The sequence below is a fragment of the Eutrigla gurnardus genome (genome assembly GCF_963514095.1).
Source record: "Eutrigla gurnardus genome assembly, chromosome: 15".
Taxonomy (NCBI): Eukaryota; Metazoa; Chordata; class Actinopteri; order Perciformes; family Triglidae; genus Eutrigla; species Eutrigla gurnardus.
The window spans coordinates 12022868-12043496 of record NC_139938.1 but is presented as its reverse complement, the minus strand read 5'-3'; the positions used below and the strand labels follow the sequence as shown (position 1 = coordinate 12043496).

The 20629-nt window shown below is 41.0% G+C and overlaps 1 protein-coding gene across 2 annotated transcripts in view; it reads left to right on the top strand.

Moving 5' to 3' along the window:
• hlcs (holocarboxylase synthetase (biotin-(proprionyl-CoA-carboxylase (ATP-hydrolysing)) ligase)) overlaps positions 1-18504 on the top strand; it is a 36061-nt gene extending 17557 nt beyond the window's left edge. For both annotated transcript variants that reach the window (XM_084028572.1, XM_084028571.1), the window contains 5 exons: positions 14969-15036; positions 15754-15914; positions 16068-16182; positions 16643-16856; positions 17881-18504. In XM_084028572.1, the coding sequence (XP_083884698.1) occupies positions 14969-15036; positions 15754-15914; positions 16068-16182; positions 16643-16856; positions 17881-18052 (730 nt within the window). In that variant the 3' untranslated portion in view covers positions 18053-18504. The remainder of the gene's footprint in view (positions 1-14968; positions 15037-15753; positions 15915-16067; positions 16183-16642; positions 16857-17880) is intronic.
• Positions 18505-20629: the final 2125 nt, after the last annotated feature.

Genomic DNA, 20629 nt, shown 5'->3' with positions numbered 1-20629 from the left:
TCAAAGCTTTAAACTGGGCCACGTTTAAAGTTTAATTAGTGCGTTTGAACTTCATAACTTAGTTGTCGTTGCAGCGTTGGTTGTCACACAACTGGGCCAACAGGGATAATAATTCATGCCGTGAATCCGACATTAGCCTCGGTCAATCTCCACACATTCACAAAACAACACATACTAAGTGTTACGGTTGACTGATATAACTTTTAGTTTTATTACTACACATCCAAACTAATAAATATGAATTGTCTCCAGTTTTAAGAGTTAGTCGATGGCACTACCATAATTGAGGCTGTAAAAAAGTTATTTTGTAGTGTTTTTATTGCGACAGCATTTCCTCATGATGAAGCTCTGGTAGCTAATTGGAGACAGAAAAAACTAAACAGTCTTTATTTGAATATCATTTTCCTGCTTTATGTCGCTGCCATTTATTGTTTTTTTTTAAAACACAGTCAATTCAGGAAGGGTGGCAGTGATATTATGAGGTGCTGAGCCCTGCTTTTTTATACACTAATCATATGTTTGCTTCTGAGCAAACCTGTAATTTTGCAGTATTTTGTTGTGCCTTCTGAGCTTTTCTCCTTTTAATGCGCTCCCTGTCACCTCCACTTTTTCTCTCCTTCTCATGTTCTGTCCATTTTGTCTCCGTAACTTTCAGCAATCAACGTCCGTCGTGTTGATGCATAAGTCTGTGCGAGTAATCATTTGTGACGATAAAACCATCCGGTTAAAAGCAACGTTACACCATGTGGTTTTCACTTTGATTAACCCGTTTCATTTAGCATTTTTAACACTGGGCCAATCAGATGACCAGGCCATCGGGACTTTCCCCGATGCAGCCGATGGCCAGTCCATGTCTGGCACGTAATTGTGGATCTGTAAGCTTTTAAACCACATGTGAGTTTCAGGTCAGTTCATTACTGTGACTCTCTTATTCTCTGGACATGTATCAGGTTGCTTTGTGTATCGTTACAGTTGTGTAAAAGAAAGAGCTGTTGGAAGACGTGGAAAAGCCATCTGCAAAAGTTTGGTACGATATAGTTAAATTTATTAATTCATATTTAAATATGTCAGGAAACAGGAATCTTGAAGTGCCTTTAAAAGTACTATGAATACATGAGAGAAAATTATAAATTTTTCCATTATAGAACTTACACTGAAGTGACTGCCGGAGCAGACGGGCAGCAGTTTCATCAAAGTTCACAGTGTTGATCAATACATATTCACCAAATATGTTCATCACAGTGCAGACACAGTGTTGACAGTCTTTGTGACAAAGCTTTGAGCTGAAATCAAACAGCTTTTGAATAAATGAACACAAAAAAAGATTCACAGAAATATTCAGTCATGCACGCGTTCATGTGTTGATCAGCTAATTAATGGGTCAATGAAGCGCCTCTTTGGCAACTGATGAAGATGAAGTTGACACCAGCCAAGTGACGGAAAGGAAATCCGACAGTCAATCCAGCATTTGTCGTGTGTGGCTCAGAATCAGAAGGCTGGTAGTTCGATTCCCGGCTCCTCCACCCCATGAATGTGTGTGTGAATGGGTGCATGTTGACATGTAGTGTACAGGGCTGTGAGTGGTCCAAAGACTCGAAATCTGCTATATAAATTCAAATCCTGCTTGGTGTGCATGTGTGTGCACGCGCACATGTGTGTGAGGTGGGACGGTAGACGGGCTGGAACTAATTTAATGCCTAACTGACCTCACTGCAGCAAAGGCAAGTTGCACCTAATAGACTTCTTTGTCTGCGTCCACACATGAGTAAAAGTGGCTGTTGAGCGGGTCGATCAGGCAGCAGGTGGGAGCAATTAAAACTGTCATAAAGTTTGAAAAATGGATTGCGGAGCAGCACTGAGCTGATTGGAACAGACAGTGTTGTCATTAAGGTTATACAAAAAACTAATGCAGGGTGAATGAGTGGGCCGTACAACCCCAAACCTGCAGTTTGATTTCACTGCTAATGTTTGAGTTTCCAGATGTCCCTCTGGAGCAGCCTTGATTAATGTTATTATTAAGGAATGTCTGTTTTATTTCTTCAAGCGTTTGTGTTTATTAAGTATTCAGTATGATACTGAATATTTTCAGAGAAAATCAACTCCAGAATTGACTGTTGTAAGTGGTTTTAGAGGAATGCTAGCAGAGACTAACGGAGAGAGTCTTCCACCATGAGGCAGCTAAACAATATTCTTAATGTATGTTATCATATATTATATAATAAGGAATATATTTCATATAATAATGTATAATATACACCGCTCCCAAAAATGAAGGGACCACTTAAATCACACATCAGATCTTTATGAACAAAATGTTCAAGTTGAAAATCTTTACTGAAGCACATCGTATGATTTGTTGAGACCAAAATGACGTAACAACGGTCGATGGAAACCACATCATCATGTGACTCAGTAGTGTGTTTGGCCCCCGCCTGCCTGTGTGAACTCCCACCAACGTCTGGGCTCCTGATGAGTCGGAGGATGGTGTCCTGGGGGATCTCCTCCCAGACCTGGATCAGGCCATCAGTGAGCTCCTGGACAGTCTAGTGGCTGTACTTGACGGCGTTGGATGCACTGATGCGTGACGTCCCACAGGTGCTCAACTGGATTTAGGTCAGGGGACGTGAGGGCCAGTCAATGGTATCAATGCCTTCGTCAACCAAGAATTGCCTACACACTCTGGACACATGAGGCCGGGCTAGTCCTGTACCAGGAAGAACCCCGGACCCATAGTACCAGGAAGAACCCATCACCCACTGCACCAGGAGAAACTTTCAGGACCCACTGCACCATGAGAAACCTTCAGGACCCACTGTACCAGGAGGAACCTTCAGGACCCACTGTACCAGGAGGAACCCAGGGCCCACTGCACCAGGAGGAACCCAGGGCCCACTGCACCAGGAGGAACCCAGGGTCAACTGCACCAGGAGAAACCTTCAGGACCCACTGCACCAGGAGGAACACCAGCTCAAGTCTGACAATGCCTCAGAGGATTTCATCCTGGTAGGTAACAGCATTCAGGGTATTGACATGGTCTGTGCGACCCTCCAAGGATGTGACTCCCCAGACCATCAGTGACCCACCACCAAACCGGTCCTGTTGGATGATGTCACAGGCAGCATAACGTTCACCACGGAGTCACCAGACTCTTTCACACCACATGTGTTCAGTGTGAACCTGCTCTCATCTGTGAAGAGAACGAGTTAGGTGGATCTGCCAATCCTGGTGTTCTCTGGGGAAAGCCAATGGAGCTTCATGGTGCTGGGCTGTGAGATCAGGTCCCTCTAGAGGACGTTGGTCCCTCATGCCATCATGATCATATATATATATATATATATATATATATATATATATATATATATATATATATATAAATAATATATATAATAATAGATTATATATTTATATTATATATATTAATAATATATATAATAATAGTTTATATATGTATATTATATATATTAATAATATATATAATAATAGCTTATATATTTATATTATATATATACATAAAATACAATTATTGACACACACCCACAACAACATGCTGACTCATTGGTTACAAATGTGGTAGGCCTTCTTGTGGTTTAAACCATGTGACTGCTATCTACTGCTGATTTAACAGACATACATAGAGTCAGTCTGGCATACATTGAGTTAGTGGAGGTTGTTGTTGTTCTTGACAGACCTTTATTACTGTTAACGTTCCTGAGCATGTTGAGGCAACCTCATGTCATTTGTAAAATTAGCGTTATATTGTAAACAGAATCAGCAGAATTTCAGATGAGTAAGTTATTAGAGTCCTTTTGAAACGACAATGACGTTGGCTTTTCTTCTCTCTGGAGGATAAATAAAGGATTGAGGGGGCCTAATAGGCAGAGAGGGAATTGGTTTGAAAGCGAAGCGGCTGCAGGTCAGCGCTGCCTGAAATTGAGGAGCTGATGAAAACACGGGTCCAGCCGCTCAAGCACAGAGGCTCAATGGCTGGCAGGCCGTGTGTTTGTCCAGGGTATTAATGCTTTGTTTGGCAGGGAGCGGCTAATAATAGCCAGTACTGACACACGGGATAGTGTTCTCACAAGGTCACACCAAACTGGAATCTCAATGCTTTTCAGTGAGCAGCTTCCCACTCAGCAGTCCTTAAGACGCAGCCATTACCGAGGGCCTTTCACTGCAGTCTTTGATCACGTCATTGTTGGTTCCTTTTTAGACATTAGTAGAGAAATAGTTTGTCATTTTGGGAGACTGGCTTTCTGGTGGAGAGTCAGAGGAGAAGATTGATATCACCTGTCTGTTTAATACGTTTAGCTTAGCTTAGATTAGCTTAGCACACAGACTGGAAACAGGGAAAAACAAACCAACACATTGTGGTGTTAGATGGGGTCGTGTATTTCTTGACCCTGAGCAGCAATCATTTCCTACCATGTATTTCCCAAAATGTCAAACTATTTCTTGAGGCTACTTTTAAAATGTTTCTCTCAGCCACATTTTCATTTAGTGTCCTGTTTTGCTGAGCAAGGTGATTTATTATGGTACTTACAGTTTAGTGAAGTGGTGTTGCAGGACTGAGAAGGCCTCATTTTGTTTTTGTGTATCTGAGATAATCATTTGTCCTTGTTTTCTTTGAAATGTGTCAAAAGGAACACAATGCTTGCTGGGATTCTTATTTACCTATCCTTTGATTTGTTTTATTTACAATTTGATGCTCTTTTGTTGAGACAAAGTTCAGGTGCTTGTATTTATCCTTTATCCTTTTATCTTACAATTAATTAAATCAATTCTCTAAGCAAGGCATCCAAAATTAACAGTCTCAACCTCAGCATCAGTATTATTGTTTGAACTTTTTAAAAACATAACCCATCCCTCTAATTAGTATAAACAATATTCAATGACAGAAATACACAATACACATATATACAGTACAGACACATACAGTGGTTACCACACACAGATGTTATTCAATGTAATACTATCAATAACTAAAGAACCTAACATATGGTGAATATATTTACGAGGGATGGGATGTAGACTTTTATCGTACATCGCCGTAAATATCACTCACAATAAGTTCTCATCACGAGTGACATGAAGAAGCTGTTTAGCTCACTATCGTGGTAGAGAAGTGAAAAATAGAGGCTGGTTTTAAAAAATACACAATATAAAAATACATTTTAAAAATGTGTTTATCTTTTATTTATGCAAGGAGATTTTATGATTCATAATCATTTTATTTAGGATTATTTTATGTTTTTCACTATGAAGGATGTTCACTAAAAAAAACAGATGCAATAAAAATATTTTTTTCTCACATTCCTTACATTTCTTAAATGTAAAGTGATACCAGTATGTTAGAGTGCCATTTTAAAAGTTTGCGCATATTCTGATGATTACTGGGATAATATTGTGAAGTATTTTGGCCAGGATAATGTTAAAATGTAATTCCTCCTAATAATGACACTGATACAAGACAAAGCTATTTTATTTCATTTCCACACTTACTTATTATTATTAATTAATTTTGTCAGAAATTATCAAAATGTATTTTTTTTTTAGAGTGGAAGATGTGTGTCTTAAACTTGTTTTAAAAAATAGATTGCTTACTGAATTGACAATGATGATGATGAGGATAAATCCTTTACGTTAGGGCAGCTGGAACCAGAAATTGTTTTGGGATTTAACTTTTAATCGCTCATCAGAATACTGGTAATTTTCCGCCAATTTACTAATTGACTTCTAAACTACTAGTTTCAGCCCTATTTGTGTTAGTGTTAGCAACAAGCTGTTGGTGTTTGGTTAAGGATAGTTGACAGCGTGGAAGTGTTTATTTGTGAAGAAGCTGGGATAAGAGACTATAGGGGTTTTCTAACACCACTTGGCTGGTCCAGAGAGCATAATGATTCTTTTCCTGCTCTGCTGAACTCGATCCCTGCGCCTGGAGCAACACACTTCCTACTTGTTGACTTTTTCTTGTAAGAGCTTCAGGCTCAGACATGAAAACCCAAGGGCCCACTTTTACTTTTGTATTCTTCCCCCCCCATTTATTTTCCCCTGAAGCATAAAGGAAGAGAGGCAGCGATGGGTGTAAATGTAATTCTGATTAATTTCCCCTTCTACTTGTGGTCATAAAAAAATTCTCTGTTCTATGTTGTCTCCACATTTGGAAGTCATTTCTGGCCTACGGAGTTCTTTCCTAAACACCGTTGTCACATAAACAGAATACATTAACTGCAGTGAAACACCTTCATATTGTGGAAATCTGAATAGAAAAACAACCCGAACAACGGATTCTTCTACTTAAAGCTGTTCCAGTTGTTGGGTAAAAGCCCTGGCAATCACTGTTTGTTTTGACAAGCAATCCAATATCCAAACTGACACTGTATGGAATTAGAGTCCTGTTTCCTGTGAAAAAAAATACAAACCACAGAACATGCATGGGGGTTTTAGTGCAGAGAAAATGGATTCCTCATAACTGTTGCAATAGGTTCAACCATAAAAATCAAATTGGCCCAATTGACCTTGCATGCTCCACCTGCAATTATAAAAGATTGTAAGCAGATGCCTAAACGTCCCCGTTTCTTATTCTAGGGAACACATGGTGCCGTGTTTGACTTGAACTTTTTATGTCCAGTGGAAGGTATGTTATACTCTAGAGCCCTGTGGTGGTGAAGGGTCATGGAGTCCCACGCAGGGTCCACATTGGCAGGATCTCATTTCATCTTCACTAAGACAACACCAACCTGTTAGCAGGCAGTTTATTCTGTATACAGGTATTATTTTAGTATCAGTCTATACATTATTTCAGAAACTGTTGAACATTATACCTTTAAGTCCAAACACTTAATTAAGTATTCAGTTTGAATACTGATACAAACCCTCTTAAAAACATATTACTTGTTAGGGCTGCACGATATTGGAATATATATACATATTGCAATATGGAAAAATGCAGGAATGTTCACCCTTAATTTTGTACATTTTTGAACATTTAATGCATCAATTCTACATCTATACACAATGTTGTGATCTAGTAAAAGACGTATTCATAAACTTACTGGTTGTATATACATATAAAACAAACTGGTTAACTAGACGGGCTCCGTGTTTCAAGATGGATCGAGTGGGTTAGCCCCTCCCAACCGGGAGACCCGGTCCTCCCTCGGGGAGAGAGGACAAAGCGAGTACTAAGGAAGCGTCGAGGTCAAGCCGAGGGCTGCTGTAAAGTTCACGGTCAGATCCGTGAGACACTTTCAACCCGGGGCCTTTAGGGTTAGGGGTTTTGCCTTTGCAAGACCACCTAACATAGCCGTCACTGCGCACCGCTGCAGGGTAATGATGTCGAGGGGGAGAGGATCCTACTACCTTCCTAGTCATGGAAAATCATGGGAGATTAATTTTGTATCAAGCAGCAGAATAGTTGTAGCGTAACATGTTTGACATAATTTTCCAACATGTGCATATGCATGTGCATATCTCAATGCTGATGCTGATACAATAAATCGTGCAGCCGCTGTCTGAAAGGATCATACTTGGATATTATTTTCAGAGGTGTTGCCATTGTTTCTATCTGTACTAATAACATCATGACATCACTAAAATGTCTGATGGGACAAGAAACATGACTGACCCAGGGTCTTGGGGGCCCCTGAAACCCAGGAATATAATGTAGCACTCACGTTGAGGTGATTTCATTAATTGCAAAAGCGTTTGGGAATAGGCACCAGGAAAGTACAGCCCAAGATCAACGCAAGTGAAAAGCCATGCATGAATCTTCAGGCCCAGATTCCAAAATCTCTCTTAAGTTGTGAAACAATGAAAGTTGTGTTGTGTTTAGACACTTCAGCATTGGTTTGCAGCAATTGCAAACGAGCGCAAATGACTTGAGGCGAATAAGGTGAATACGCGAAATTTGCATTAATCGTGAATTTGGCAAGTCCTACAATCGGAAGATCGGTGGTTTGAATCCCGGCTCTTCCAGTCTGCATGTCGAAGTGTCCTTGTGCAAGATACTGAACCCCAAATTGCCCCTGAAGGCTGTGCCATCTGTGTGTGAATGTGTCTGAATGGGTAAACTGAATGTCGTGTAAACTGCCTTAAGTAGTCAAAAAGACTAGAAAAGCTCTAGAAATGCGTGACCATTCAACATGTAAACTGCAGGAATGTCCACTAATGCAGAAACTGGACATTTTTAAGTATATAATCAGTCTAATAGATGATTGTGTATTGCTGCCCAGAACCTCTGCCGGACCAGGCAGGCAGAGACCAGACAAGCATTCAGCAAAGCAAGGTCATTCATTGGTGCCTCAGCTGCCCTGTGGTAATGGAGCAGCCCTCTCTCATTGATCACTTCCAATAGTGCTATTTGGAAATGATAATTTCTGCTGTCCATCAGTAAACAGGATTAGCTCAATTAATCACATTTACAGATTAGTTTGTCCTCCCTTATTGATCATCCCTTTGATGCTGCTGAATGATCAATGCAAACCCGCTTATGCACGGCAAATCCTGTTTCAAAAATGAGCATCGATGGCAGAAATAATCTTTTAATCTGAGATATTTTAATCTGGGAAGTGAGAAGGGGTTTTATTTTTTGGGGGGGGTGGTTTGGGAGATAAATGGCTTTCAGAAAAATAATATCTTAACTGACCACATCAAATCCACCCATTTAATGAGTAAGATTATGTGTTTGTTAGGAAATGTAATGGTAGGATCTGTTTGTGTCTAAAGTGTCTAAAGCCCCGATCATTTGCTTGCCTTTGCGTTTGGTGTCATCCGCCGGCCTTGTTGCGGTGTGTGACAAAGCCGGTGAGATGCTTATGATCGCAGGTCCATCTCCACCTCTCTCCTCTGACAGATGACTCGGCTGGTGGCCGTTTATCCTCCTGACCTGCTGTATCTTGGAGGGTGACCCCTGTGGCTTAGCTGCCCCCTAAAACAAAGAGTCCTGAGCAGGGATTTAGAGGCCCATGCTCTTCCTCTTGGGACAATGCCTCCTCTCTCTATCCGTCAAATATGCTACTTTGTATGTCTTTGTTCTCGTCTTGTAGAAATGAGTCGATGACAATGGCCTCAGAGTGATCTGAGGAGATGGAATGGATCTATCACCACAGGGTCCACGTTTTCTCTGTTGTCATGGCTTTTGATCACCTTCTTTCTCAGATAACCTTTTTTTTTTTTGTTATTGCACAGCTGCACACTTTGCTCAAACTAGATCTGCAATGCTTAGAATTATTGTTATGATAATCAGTTAATCAGTTGTAATTTATTCAGAAAAATTGACCAAAAATGTCTGGTTTCAGCCTTATCGGTAATCTTTGGGGGTTTTGAGCAAAGCAAGACATTCAAAGAGGTCCTTTTTGATTTTATGGACCAAAATAGTTGATCGATTGATTTTCACTTGAGTAAAATTGACAAATAACTTTTGTAGGGATGATGTATTTTTGTAGGCCAACCGGAAGTTATCACACTGGTTCCCTCAACAACGGTGGGATTTTCCATTGGATTTCGGATTATTGCAGAAAAATAGTTCATGATGTGTACATATTTTGTACCGCAAGATAAAAAGCTAATTTTAGGCTATAAATAGCATTCATGTGTCGTATAAATGCTGATGAAACGGGGCTCATGTTTCAAGCTCTTACTTCGGTTTCCCGTCACTCCCCCACAGTCCAAATATGGTCACTTCCTTCACTGGTTGCAGAACATCCAAGATGGCAACGGTCAAACCTCGAGGCTTCAAACCTGTAGTCCAAAAACCATGACGTCGTCATGACTATGTCCACCTCTTTTATACAGTCTTTGGTGTAATGCCTTTCACTCCTGTTCACCTAAACAGCAGAAGAGCCAACTGGTCTTGATTAGTGACAAAACAGAAGTAGCACCATAAATACAGGCATCTAAATACATTTATGAATGAATTCCCTGAAGTAACAGCTTCTCATGTTTAGCTACCACTGACAAGTAAAAATGACGTGAACATGACATTAAAAGACACATCATTTTCCTAAGCAAGCTGGAGGATGGTGCATTGTGGGGGACTATTTTCAGAGGTGCATTTCTACAAATTCGGCGAGGATTTGTGGCATCAGGACAGGGTATGTGGGATTGAGTCTAAATATCAGTGTCTGAGTTCATGCTATTGAAGGAATATGTCTCCCAGTGCAAAAGTGTGGCTCATTGATGCGTTTTTAACAGTTTTTGGACAACAATGGAGACCCATGGTACAGATGTCTTTTAAGGGGTACGGAAGTAGAATATCTCTCTTTCTCACTCTTTTTTGTCTTGTTTATTATTTGACTCGGCATTGGGTGAGATTGGCCAAAGTAAATGGTGCAAAATCATCTGCAATCTTTTTCTTTCACTTTCTGTGCATTTAATTACTCACCATCGCCACTTTGACTCCCGTTATGGACATGAATATAATTTTATAAGGGTTGTCTCCGAGCTTGTGGCGGCCTCTGTAACAGGCAGCGGAGGTGCTTTCAGAATGAGATTAACTTTCTAGAGGAATGGTATTGGCTCACCTCCTCCTCCTCCTCCTCCTTTATTGACAAGCTCCCATTGAGTGTGTAAGAGCATTAAGGTGTTAAGATACAAGATGTGTATGATTTGTTTCTGATCTTATAATTGAGTTGTAGAAATGAATTTGAGCTTCTTTGCTTATTGGGATGGACAGGTTGTCTGGTGGATTGTCATGTCTGAATGAGACTTTTTCCCAACTTAAAGGAGCTGTTGCTGTGGACTGTGATATAATACACATACATACATTATAGGACTACTTATTTTAAACCACCTAATTATATATATAATAATGCTCCACGCGCACTAAGGTGCTAAGATATGAGTAAAAGGCTACCTTATTTTCCTCCATGTACAGGAGGTCCTGATTCAAAACTAATTTAAATATTTAAATCAATTAAAAGTCAAATCTGAAGCAGGACATGGGTTTGTCAGATGTTCATAGTGGATATTTTGGGTAAAATTTGAGTTATCCTTGGTTTTCTCCTCCATATAAGTTTGACTAAAACCCCTTTCCCTCTGGACAAAAATCCCCTCTGACATCTGGCTTTTGTCCTCAGTGGGAAAGGTTACAATCGGCATTCATTTCCGGGACAAATTACTCTGCAGGGCACCAAATTGGACAATTATTATGATTTATTAACATGCAAAACGTACAATTCGCGCCTCTGTCCCAAGGTGTCCCCCAGGGTCTGATGGTTGGTCCTCTCCTGTTCATCCTCTACATGCAACCCCTTGGTAACCTCATACATACAGATTGTTGATTTGTTTCTATGTTAGCTGTTAAACGGATACTAGGAAAGTGCTCTATAAATAAAAAGTATTATTGTTATCATAATTAATTCATTAATTTGCTCTCAAAGCCATCAGCCACCAGTCAGTTAATATTCATTTTACCTTATTGATCATCAAAACGCACTTCATTAAAAGATTGTACTCCAACAATCACATAGTCTGGTTTGACAGGTTGAAAGACGAATTGAAAGCTGCCAAAAAAGCAAAAAAAGAAGTAACAACATTAACATTTTCACCGTTTACTAACCTTTTTTTCTAACGTGTTCGCAACATTTAAGTTGACAAACCGGCTTTCTCATCGACTGGCAATTACAAATGAGTCCATCGCCTACTTTTAGAGGGCCTGTATGCTAATTTTGGTGGAAAAAGCACATTTGAAGGTTCGTTCTCAACCTGACGGTGAACTACATACATCTGTCATATCACTTGGTTGTAATAACAGGTGACAGGATCAGATCAGATGGAGCTTCACTTTCCAGTTCAGGTCCCCACCCCGTCCTGCATCCCCCCTGGCAGTACACGCAGCAGGGGACTCACTTGTCTCGTTACGTCCAGCTATTCTTATATAAAGCTCATTTCGGAAGCTTCAGGACTCAAGAGAGCCAGCTGTGGCCCCTGGTCTAGTTCTCCATGTGGGTTGATTGTTGGCAGAGAGCCGTCAGTCACGGATCAGGCTGATTCTCCGGTGGTCCTGCCAAACAGCAGCATCCCCCAGTTCCAACCTCAGCAGGGAATAACCACCTCCTAACCAGCCTCACCCTCAGCAGGGTCATGCTCCAGCTAATAAGGCATACATTAAGACCTCACAGTTACTGCTCCTTCCAGTTGTGTGTTTATTAATACTATATTGAAATATAAAGATTAATACTTCAAAATAATTCAATCACATAGAAAAAAAAACATTCTAGCCTTTTTTTTCCTTCTTTCCCAGTTTTCTGCATATGTAATAAGGCATTAATATTCAGTTTTCAAGATGACTTCCTCCCGTCTCAGGTTGAAGACGATGGGTTTTTGACAGCAGAGACCCCGGGTTTTGTTTTTAAAATCTTTTTTCCTTTTTTTTTCATTAGTGAGCACATGTTGGCAGTTACTTGGCTGGAGAAGCGCTATACAAAACGTCCACTGTAATCAGCTTCAGCTAAGTGAACAAATTCCTGGAGCTGTGAGCTTTTTCAGAACGTTTTCTTTTTTTCTAGCATTCCCCACATGTTTTCATTTGCCCTGAGCTACACACGCCTGGCTGACATATTTGCATAGATTAAGGGATTTGCAAATAGTATTGTTATGAAATAGCCACTACAGTTCACATTTGTACAAGGCTGTCTTTAAACAATAGTCAGGTGAAGATTGAAACAGATGGTGCTTGCTCATCATTCCTTCTGTTCACACTGGCCGTTAAGAGATCCTTTCCTTTCAGTCTTGAGTTATTCTAACCGCTAGTATAAAATAAATAGAATGAAATCCCCTCGTTTCCCGAGAGTTTTGTCCCTGTTGAGCTGCAGGAAGGACTGTAAACGTTTTTAATAAAAAAGGCTGTAGCACGTTATCCTCTTTATTGGTCGGACTCGGATGGCTGAAGTTAGATTCAGATATTTTTCTTTTTTATACATTTATGCACAGAATGAAGATGGGATTTTGTAACTTCATTAGGAAGCAACATGTGGGCTTTGGGCAGCTGACAGTTGTTAGAGCACTGCAGGAATCAGTGCTAAAACCATGAAGTGAGTCAGCATTTTTACACTTCCTTTTCCCTCGTCTCTAGCAGTGTGAGTGACAGGAGGTCAATGGTTGTGTCCGAAATCACTCATTCATGATTACCTACTCACTATGCAGGGAGTTCTATGTAGAGGACTATATAGAGGACTATATGAAGGACTATATAGAGGGCTATGTAGAGGACTACATGAAGGACTATATAGAGGGCTATGTAGAGGGCTATGTAGAGGACTATATAGAGGACTTTGTAGAGAATTATATAGAGGACTATATGAAGGACTATGTAGAGGGCTATGTAGAGGCCTATATAGAGGCCTATATAGAGGACTATATAGAGAACTATATAGAGGACTATATAGAGGCCTACCTAGAGGGCTATAGAGGGTGATATAGAGGCCTTTATAGAAGACTATGCAGATGACTATATAGAGGACTATGTAGATGGCTATATAGAGGACTGTGGGGGGTTTAGCTCAGGAGGTAGAGTGTGTTGGCTGGTAACCGCAAGATTGCCGGTTCGATCCCCGGCTCCTCCTAGCTGAGTGCCTGGTGTCCCTGAGCAAAACACCTCACCCCAATTGCTGTGTGAATGTGTGTATGAATGGATGAATGTCAGTCATTCCTGTAAAGCGCTATATGAATGATGCCGTAGAGAATTATATAGAGGACTATGTAGAGGACTATGTAGAGAATTATATAGAGGACTATGTAGAGGACTATGTAGAGGACTATGTAGAGGACTATATAGAGAATTATATAGAGGACTATGTAGAGGACTATGTAGAGGACTATGTAGAGGACTATGTAGAGGACTATATAGAGAATTATATAGAGGACTATGTAGAGGACTATGTAGAGGACTATGTAGAGGACTATATAGAGAATTATATAGAGGACTATGTAGAGGACTATGTAGAGGACTATGTAGAGGACTATATAGAGAATTATATAGAGGACTATGTAGAGGACTATGTAGAGGACTATGTAGAGGACTATATAGAGAATTATATAGAGGACTATGTAGAGGACTATGTAGAGGACTATGTAGAGGACTATGTAGAGAATTATATAGAGGACTATGTAGAGGACGATATATATATATATATATATATATATATATATATATGATTAACCCTACTATATGAAATACGTCAGTAAATCCCTCTGGTGAATGTTGTTTAGGTGTCTTAGTAAACGTGGTTGCTAACAAGTGGCTAAATGAGACGACCAAACATCAGTCTGACTCGTCCACCTTCACAGCCTCGCCATCATCCAAAAATGTCAAGATTCCGAATCATCTGTACTTAACCTGACTAAAGGCTTATCAACTCCCTGCTAATTTAGTCTGCAGCACTAAATTACCGACCCGTCACATCAACACTCCCTGAACTCAGACTCTAGATTGAGCTATGCATCCATCCCTTTGATGAACATTTCTTAGAGAAGTCTGTTACAAAGCTCTGTTCGGCTGGAGTTGGGGCGCCCTCATACTTAAGCTGATTTACCACTGACCAACTTTGCATCACAATGGCGAAAAGGCCCTGCTCGCTAGCTTTGCCAGCTTCACAATCTTTGTTCAGCAGCCAATGGAGGGCTGTTGCTGGATCACTTTTAATTGCATTTGGAGATGAGAGAATGTGCAAACATTTTCTCTTTGGTTTTTGGTACTAACGCAGTCCCGGCTCTCAGATGAGTCCTGATGAAATGCTGAGTGACAGCAACCTTGCAGAATGATCATGCCAATAAAACTGCAATTTAAACTACATGCATTAACTTTATTAAGAAACTCCATAAGATTCAGAGCGTTGATATTGATGGCACATTGTTGATATTGATGGCACTATAGAAATAATAAATGTCAAGACTTTTTTGGTGTGTGTATGTGTCACTTTAAGGCACTTAAAAGGTTCTAACTGTGTTCATCATTCTTATCTCCCTTCAGACTGACTCTACACTTACCAAAGGATGTGGGTTTAATAGCCGTAGCTGCTCGACAAAGCCAAGGCAGAGGTCAGTGCTCCGCTACGTTGCATACACAACATTCACACGATCCTCGAATGTATTCACCTGCTTTCATTTTTTATTTGATTTGATCTTATTTGTCAGAAGCATGTCATAGTTGCACTGGGAGTCCATTTCCTGTGTCTGTCACATGGGTTACACCCAGGCGGTAACCTCCGGTTCTTCAGCATTGGTTCTAAGCCAATTCTGCCTTAAACTTTCATTCTCTCTACTGACCATCAGGGGGCGGCGACTCTGGTTGCACAAAGAAGTCTGATTGTATAGAAGTCGATGAGAAAATGAACTTCTCTCTTGATTTATTATCTCATTAAACATGAGTTTATGGTCTCAATCTCTAGTTTCAAGTCTTCAATACAGAATGATGTTCATTTAGTGAATCAGCAACACGAGATTTGTCAACTAACATTGGTGAACACCCTGGTTATCACTAATTTGTATTAATGCTAAATATACCTGTTAGCTGTGTAAATATATAATGTTAGTAAAGAAAATGTAAATGCAAATATCACCCAATCTGCTTTCATCCATCCACACAATGTTCAAAACACTTCCAAATAAGGTTGGGGGATGGGGCAGAGGCGAACACATCAGGAGACAGGAACGTTTCAGTCCATCGGCGGAGCTTGTAGTACGTCTTCTTTCCTATAGAGCATCTTTGGTACCACTCAGCTTCCCCTTCTGTGTTTCCTGTGTTTGCTGCTGCAGGTCGGGGCAGGAACGCCTGGCTCAGCCCTCTGGGTTGTGCCATGTTCACTGTGGCGGTCCAGGTTGAGCTGAGCTCCAGACTCGGCCAGAGGATTCCCTTCCTGCAGCATCTGGCTGCTCTGGCGGTGGTGGAGGCTGTTTGCACGCTTCCAGGATACCAGGTATCAGCCTTCACACTTCACCATACCATCAGCTCTGTGCATACACCCTCGACACACACATATGTACTTATATATACATGTATAGTTAATTATTAATTAGAGCAGTGGTTATTCAATGAAAATGTCTTATGTTGATGATTAATGTTTCATCAGGACATAGACCTGAGGGTGAAGTGGCCCAACGACATCTATTACAGTAACCTGATGAAGCTTGGGGGAGTACTGGTGACCTCCACTGTAATGGGATCAACCTTTCATCTGCTTATTGGTAACAACCAACCGGGGCGGGCTGTGGTGGGGGGGGGTTGAAGTGAATAGAGTAATTGTATTTATTTATGGATGCATATCGGATGTTTTTAATGTGGACCCATGGAAGAGTAGCTGAAGAGTACCAGCTAATGGAGATCCAAATAAACAATAAAAACCTCAACATCATCACGGCTCGTCAGGCTAGAGGCTTTAACTGATGTTTAATTCATACATGAACCCTTCCTCCAAATGATTTGAGTCAAACACCTCTTCTGTAACAGTTATGCTATTGGTTATTTAGTGTTTCAGTCATCTGACACCTACTGATAATAATAATTTAGTCCCCATTATGTATTAGTTGGTATTGATACATAGTTTGATAGTCTTTTGCTATGCGTTATCCAGCAGGCACCAGTGAAACGGGGTCTTTTGTTCCAGAGTTACATTGTACTGTTTCTTGAACACAATGTGTCCTACAGGCTGTGGCTTCAATGTGACAAACAGCAACCCAACAGTGTGCATCAATGACCTGATCCAGCAGTACAACATCCAGCATCACTGCAGCCTGCAGCCACTCAGCTGCGCCCAGCTCATCGCTCGCACTGTCAGCTGCCTGGAGGCCCTCATCAGCAGCTTCCAACTAGGGGGCCCAGACGCCGTCCTGCCCACCTACTACAAGAGATGGCTTCACAGGTGAGCACTGACATGGAGGTGCACACTCACTCACAGGCACACCCAAGATAGTAACAACATAGGAATAAAGTGGAATCAAATACACATTGTTATAATGTATCTTATTTTCATATATGTTCACTGTGTCAAAATTAAATTAAAAACATATTTTTCAATAGACAATTATTGAACTTGTTTTAATAATTGAATGCATTGTGTTGTGGATTTGTCGCGTAACAATCAAATCAGAAGACAGAAAGCGAGGTGAAGAGGTGTATTACATGTCAGTGTTGTCCAACAGAGGACAGCATAGTCCTGCCTGTACGGAAAGCAAACAGCCGTCATTAGTTGCCATGAAATGAAACAGCTGTTCTTTTACTTTGGCATTTTGGTATTTTATTCTTTTTTTGAGTTTTTTATTTCTCTAAAAACTTTGAGAAACAAGATCCAAATGTCAATACTATGGTAGTGACTCTGTCGCCTTAAAAGCAGAGAACACAAGACGTACATTCACCTGCAGGCAACATCAGAAACGTTTCAACATGTGATCCAAAGTATGGACAGTGTGTCCTCTATATGCATGCACCGCTGATGAAATTACACACAATCATTACACACACACACACACATACACACAGGTGATCAGAGGACAGACAGGAAGTGATGGTAGCGTCTCGAACGTGGTATTTAACGTCTCGCTAACGTGCCGACAGATTCAGTGTATTTTCTGTGGAGTCCAGAGATTATTCAGTTAGAACGGAACCTCATTGTTCTCTGTCAAGTTTACAGGAAGTGATGTAATGTAGTGTGGCGTGAGCACTGCACCAGACCGCAATTAAAAAAATAGCCTTTTATATGCTAGATCGCTTGTCAGCAAACGGTCATCAACCAGCTTTAAAAGTGACATATTTTCTTTTTAAATAAGTGCTTTGTGTTGATCTTATTTATGCCGATGTGAAGAAGAGCAGTTCACGTGGATTTTTTAATGTGAAAAGTGATTTCTTGAAGCGAAAGTGTGACGTGGCTCTCTGTGCTCTGACCTCAGCGGGACTCGGGTGCATCTCTGGAGCGAGGACGGACTGGAGGCTGACGTGGTGGGTCTGGACCAAAATGGCTTCCTCCAAGTGCACAACAAGGAGCAGGGCGTGGTCTCACTGGAGCCTGATGGGAACTCCTTCGACATGCTGAAGAACCTGGTGGTCATCAAGCAGCGTTAGGACCAAGTTCATCGTCTCTTTCAGCAGACTGAACTGATAACTGAGTTATTTAGTCTGACAACAACTTAATGTAACCATATAAATGTTTCCAGGTTTCCTAATTAATTAATGCAACACTAAATATGTTCCTGGTTTACAGTGGGAGTATTTATTAGCTTCTCCTTATGCTAACCTGACGTACATTTGAACTTATGTGTTGGAAGACATGCAGTGATGGTTACTGGGATTAAAGGCAGCTCATAATATGTGCATCAGTGATGCACCACTAGCACAAACATCAGGGTGGTGAAGACCTGCTCAGTGGACCACCAGCTAAACCATTATCTTACTACATTCTGGGAGCAATAATTCCTGTAGCCCTCATCTGAACAGAGAAGCTGATTTCAGTGTTACATTAGAAAAGTGATCATTGCAGCTTTTTTTCTGTTGCTAACTTCTGCAAAATAAAGATTTCTACAGAAATATGTTGCCTATATGTTTTAACTAACCCACTTCTGTTTCTGACTTAGTTAAGTTAGTTCATACTGAGATGAACCGAACATTCAGGTAACTCAAACTCTGGGTCAGTTACCATGGTAACCCTGATGGGCAGATGGCACCTTGTATGTCAGCCTGTAATCAGTGTATGAATGTGTGTCATGTAGTGTACAGGGCGTTTAGTGGTCAGAAGATACACCGGTATAACTGGAGGTCCATTTACTTGTGGTCCTCATCAAACTCCTTGTTGAATCATAGACTGTTTATAAGAAGTGGAGGTAGTCATGGTGACGTCACCCATTGGTTTGGGGACTATGGTTTTGAAGCCTCGTTCAGCATTTTGTCTGTCGCCATCTTTGAATTCCTGCAACCAGTGAAGGAAGTGACCATATTTGGGCTGTGGAGGAGCGACGGGTGGATCTGATGAACACAAGATGGCGACAGACAAAAATCCAAACTAGAGGCTCCCAAATCGTCATCCACAAACCAATGAGTGCCTTCAGATTAGCTCAAGAACAGTGTAGAAAGCCTCATGGACTGGGTTTCCATGGCAGCTGCATCCAAGCCATACATCAGCAAGTGCAATGCAAAGTGTCGCATGCAGTGGTTTAAAGCACTGGAGGGACCAATCACGCTTCTCCATCTGGCTATCTAATGGACCAGTCTGGGTTTGGCGGTTGCCAGGAGAACGGTTCTTGTCTGACTGCATTGTGCCACGTGTAAAGTTTGGTGGAGGGGGATTATGGTGTGGGGTTGTGTTCAGGAGCTGGGCTTGTTGCTCCTTAGTTCCAGTGAAAGGAACTCTGAATGCTTCAGCATACCAAGTGATGTTTTGGGGATGGCCCCCTCCTGTTCCAGTATGACTGTGCACCAGTGCACAAAGCTCTACTATGCTCTACTTTACTCTGCTCTGTTCCATTCCAACAGGTGTCCTACGAGACATTTTCCACTACCCTACACTTGACAGTGCCTTGTCACACCTGTACTGCTACTCTTATTAGAACCGTGAGACCCCAGTGGACAAATAGAAACAGCAATTGTATTAAAAATTCTGAATGAATGACAATTTTCACACTTCTTTAAAAGTAAACTGGATTGGACCCTCTGCCGGGCCAGTTGTGGCCCTCGAGCCGTATGTTTGACAGCCCTGCTGTAGAGGATGGATTTCATACAGAGGCTTTGAGCAGCAGAAAGATTGTTCCTGCTGCAACTTTACACCGTGCTGTGTTTGTGTTTGTATATGTGGTGGTGATATATGTGTGTGTGTGTGAGAGAGAGAGAGTGTGCGTGTGTTTGTGTAGTGTGTGTGTGTGTGTGGGGGGGGGGGGGGGGGGGGGTATTTCGTCCCACAGCTACTTGATGACAGTTCATTTGTCTTCAGCACCTGGGCCTCCTGGCTCATCCCCCACAGATGAAGTGAAAATGTCAGAGGAAACATGCAAACTGCTGGAAGTGGTTGCAGACCATGTGCTTCGTTACGACCTCAGTCCTCCTTCCCTCCCGTGTTTCTCAGGCATAACACGCCAATATAACAGTAACAGGATGTTCTGTACCATGAATGAACGGGTTCGCTTATAGAACTCCAGAAAGTCCATTTACACAGTCTGGACCTGTTTGGAGACTTGAGTTACATGACTGAGTTGGCATAATGCAGGTACACACGTTTCAGCATGTGAATCCAGTTTTAAATATTACATTTTAAATAGTCACAAGATAAATTGTTTTCTTTTATTTTTTATTCATTTGGATTATTTTGGACACTGAACAAAAATGAAGTGACGTGATAACAAAAATACATTGACTATAATAATGTGTGAATGATGTACAGCCTGTGGATGTGTCTTTACTTTAATGTATGTTTTCTATGATATTATTACCTAAAATGAAAAGAAATATTACTCTAGCTCCAAATTTTTTAAATGTTTTTCTGTTTATTGTTTTGCCAAGAAAGTGAAACAGCAGCTGGACCTTTCAGATCCAGGTGTAAAACACAGTCTATCTTCATTCAACTAAATATGTGACCCCTAAACAAAGAAGACAGTGGTCACTAGTGATGGGATCATATAAATCGTTATATATATCGCGATTAAAAAAACACGT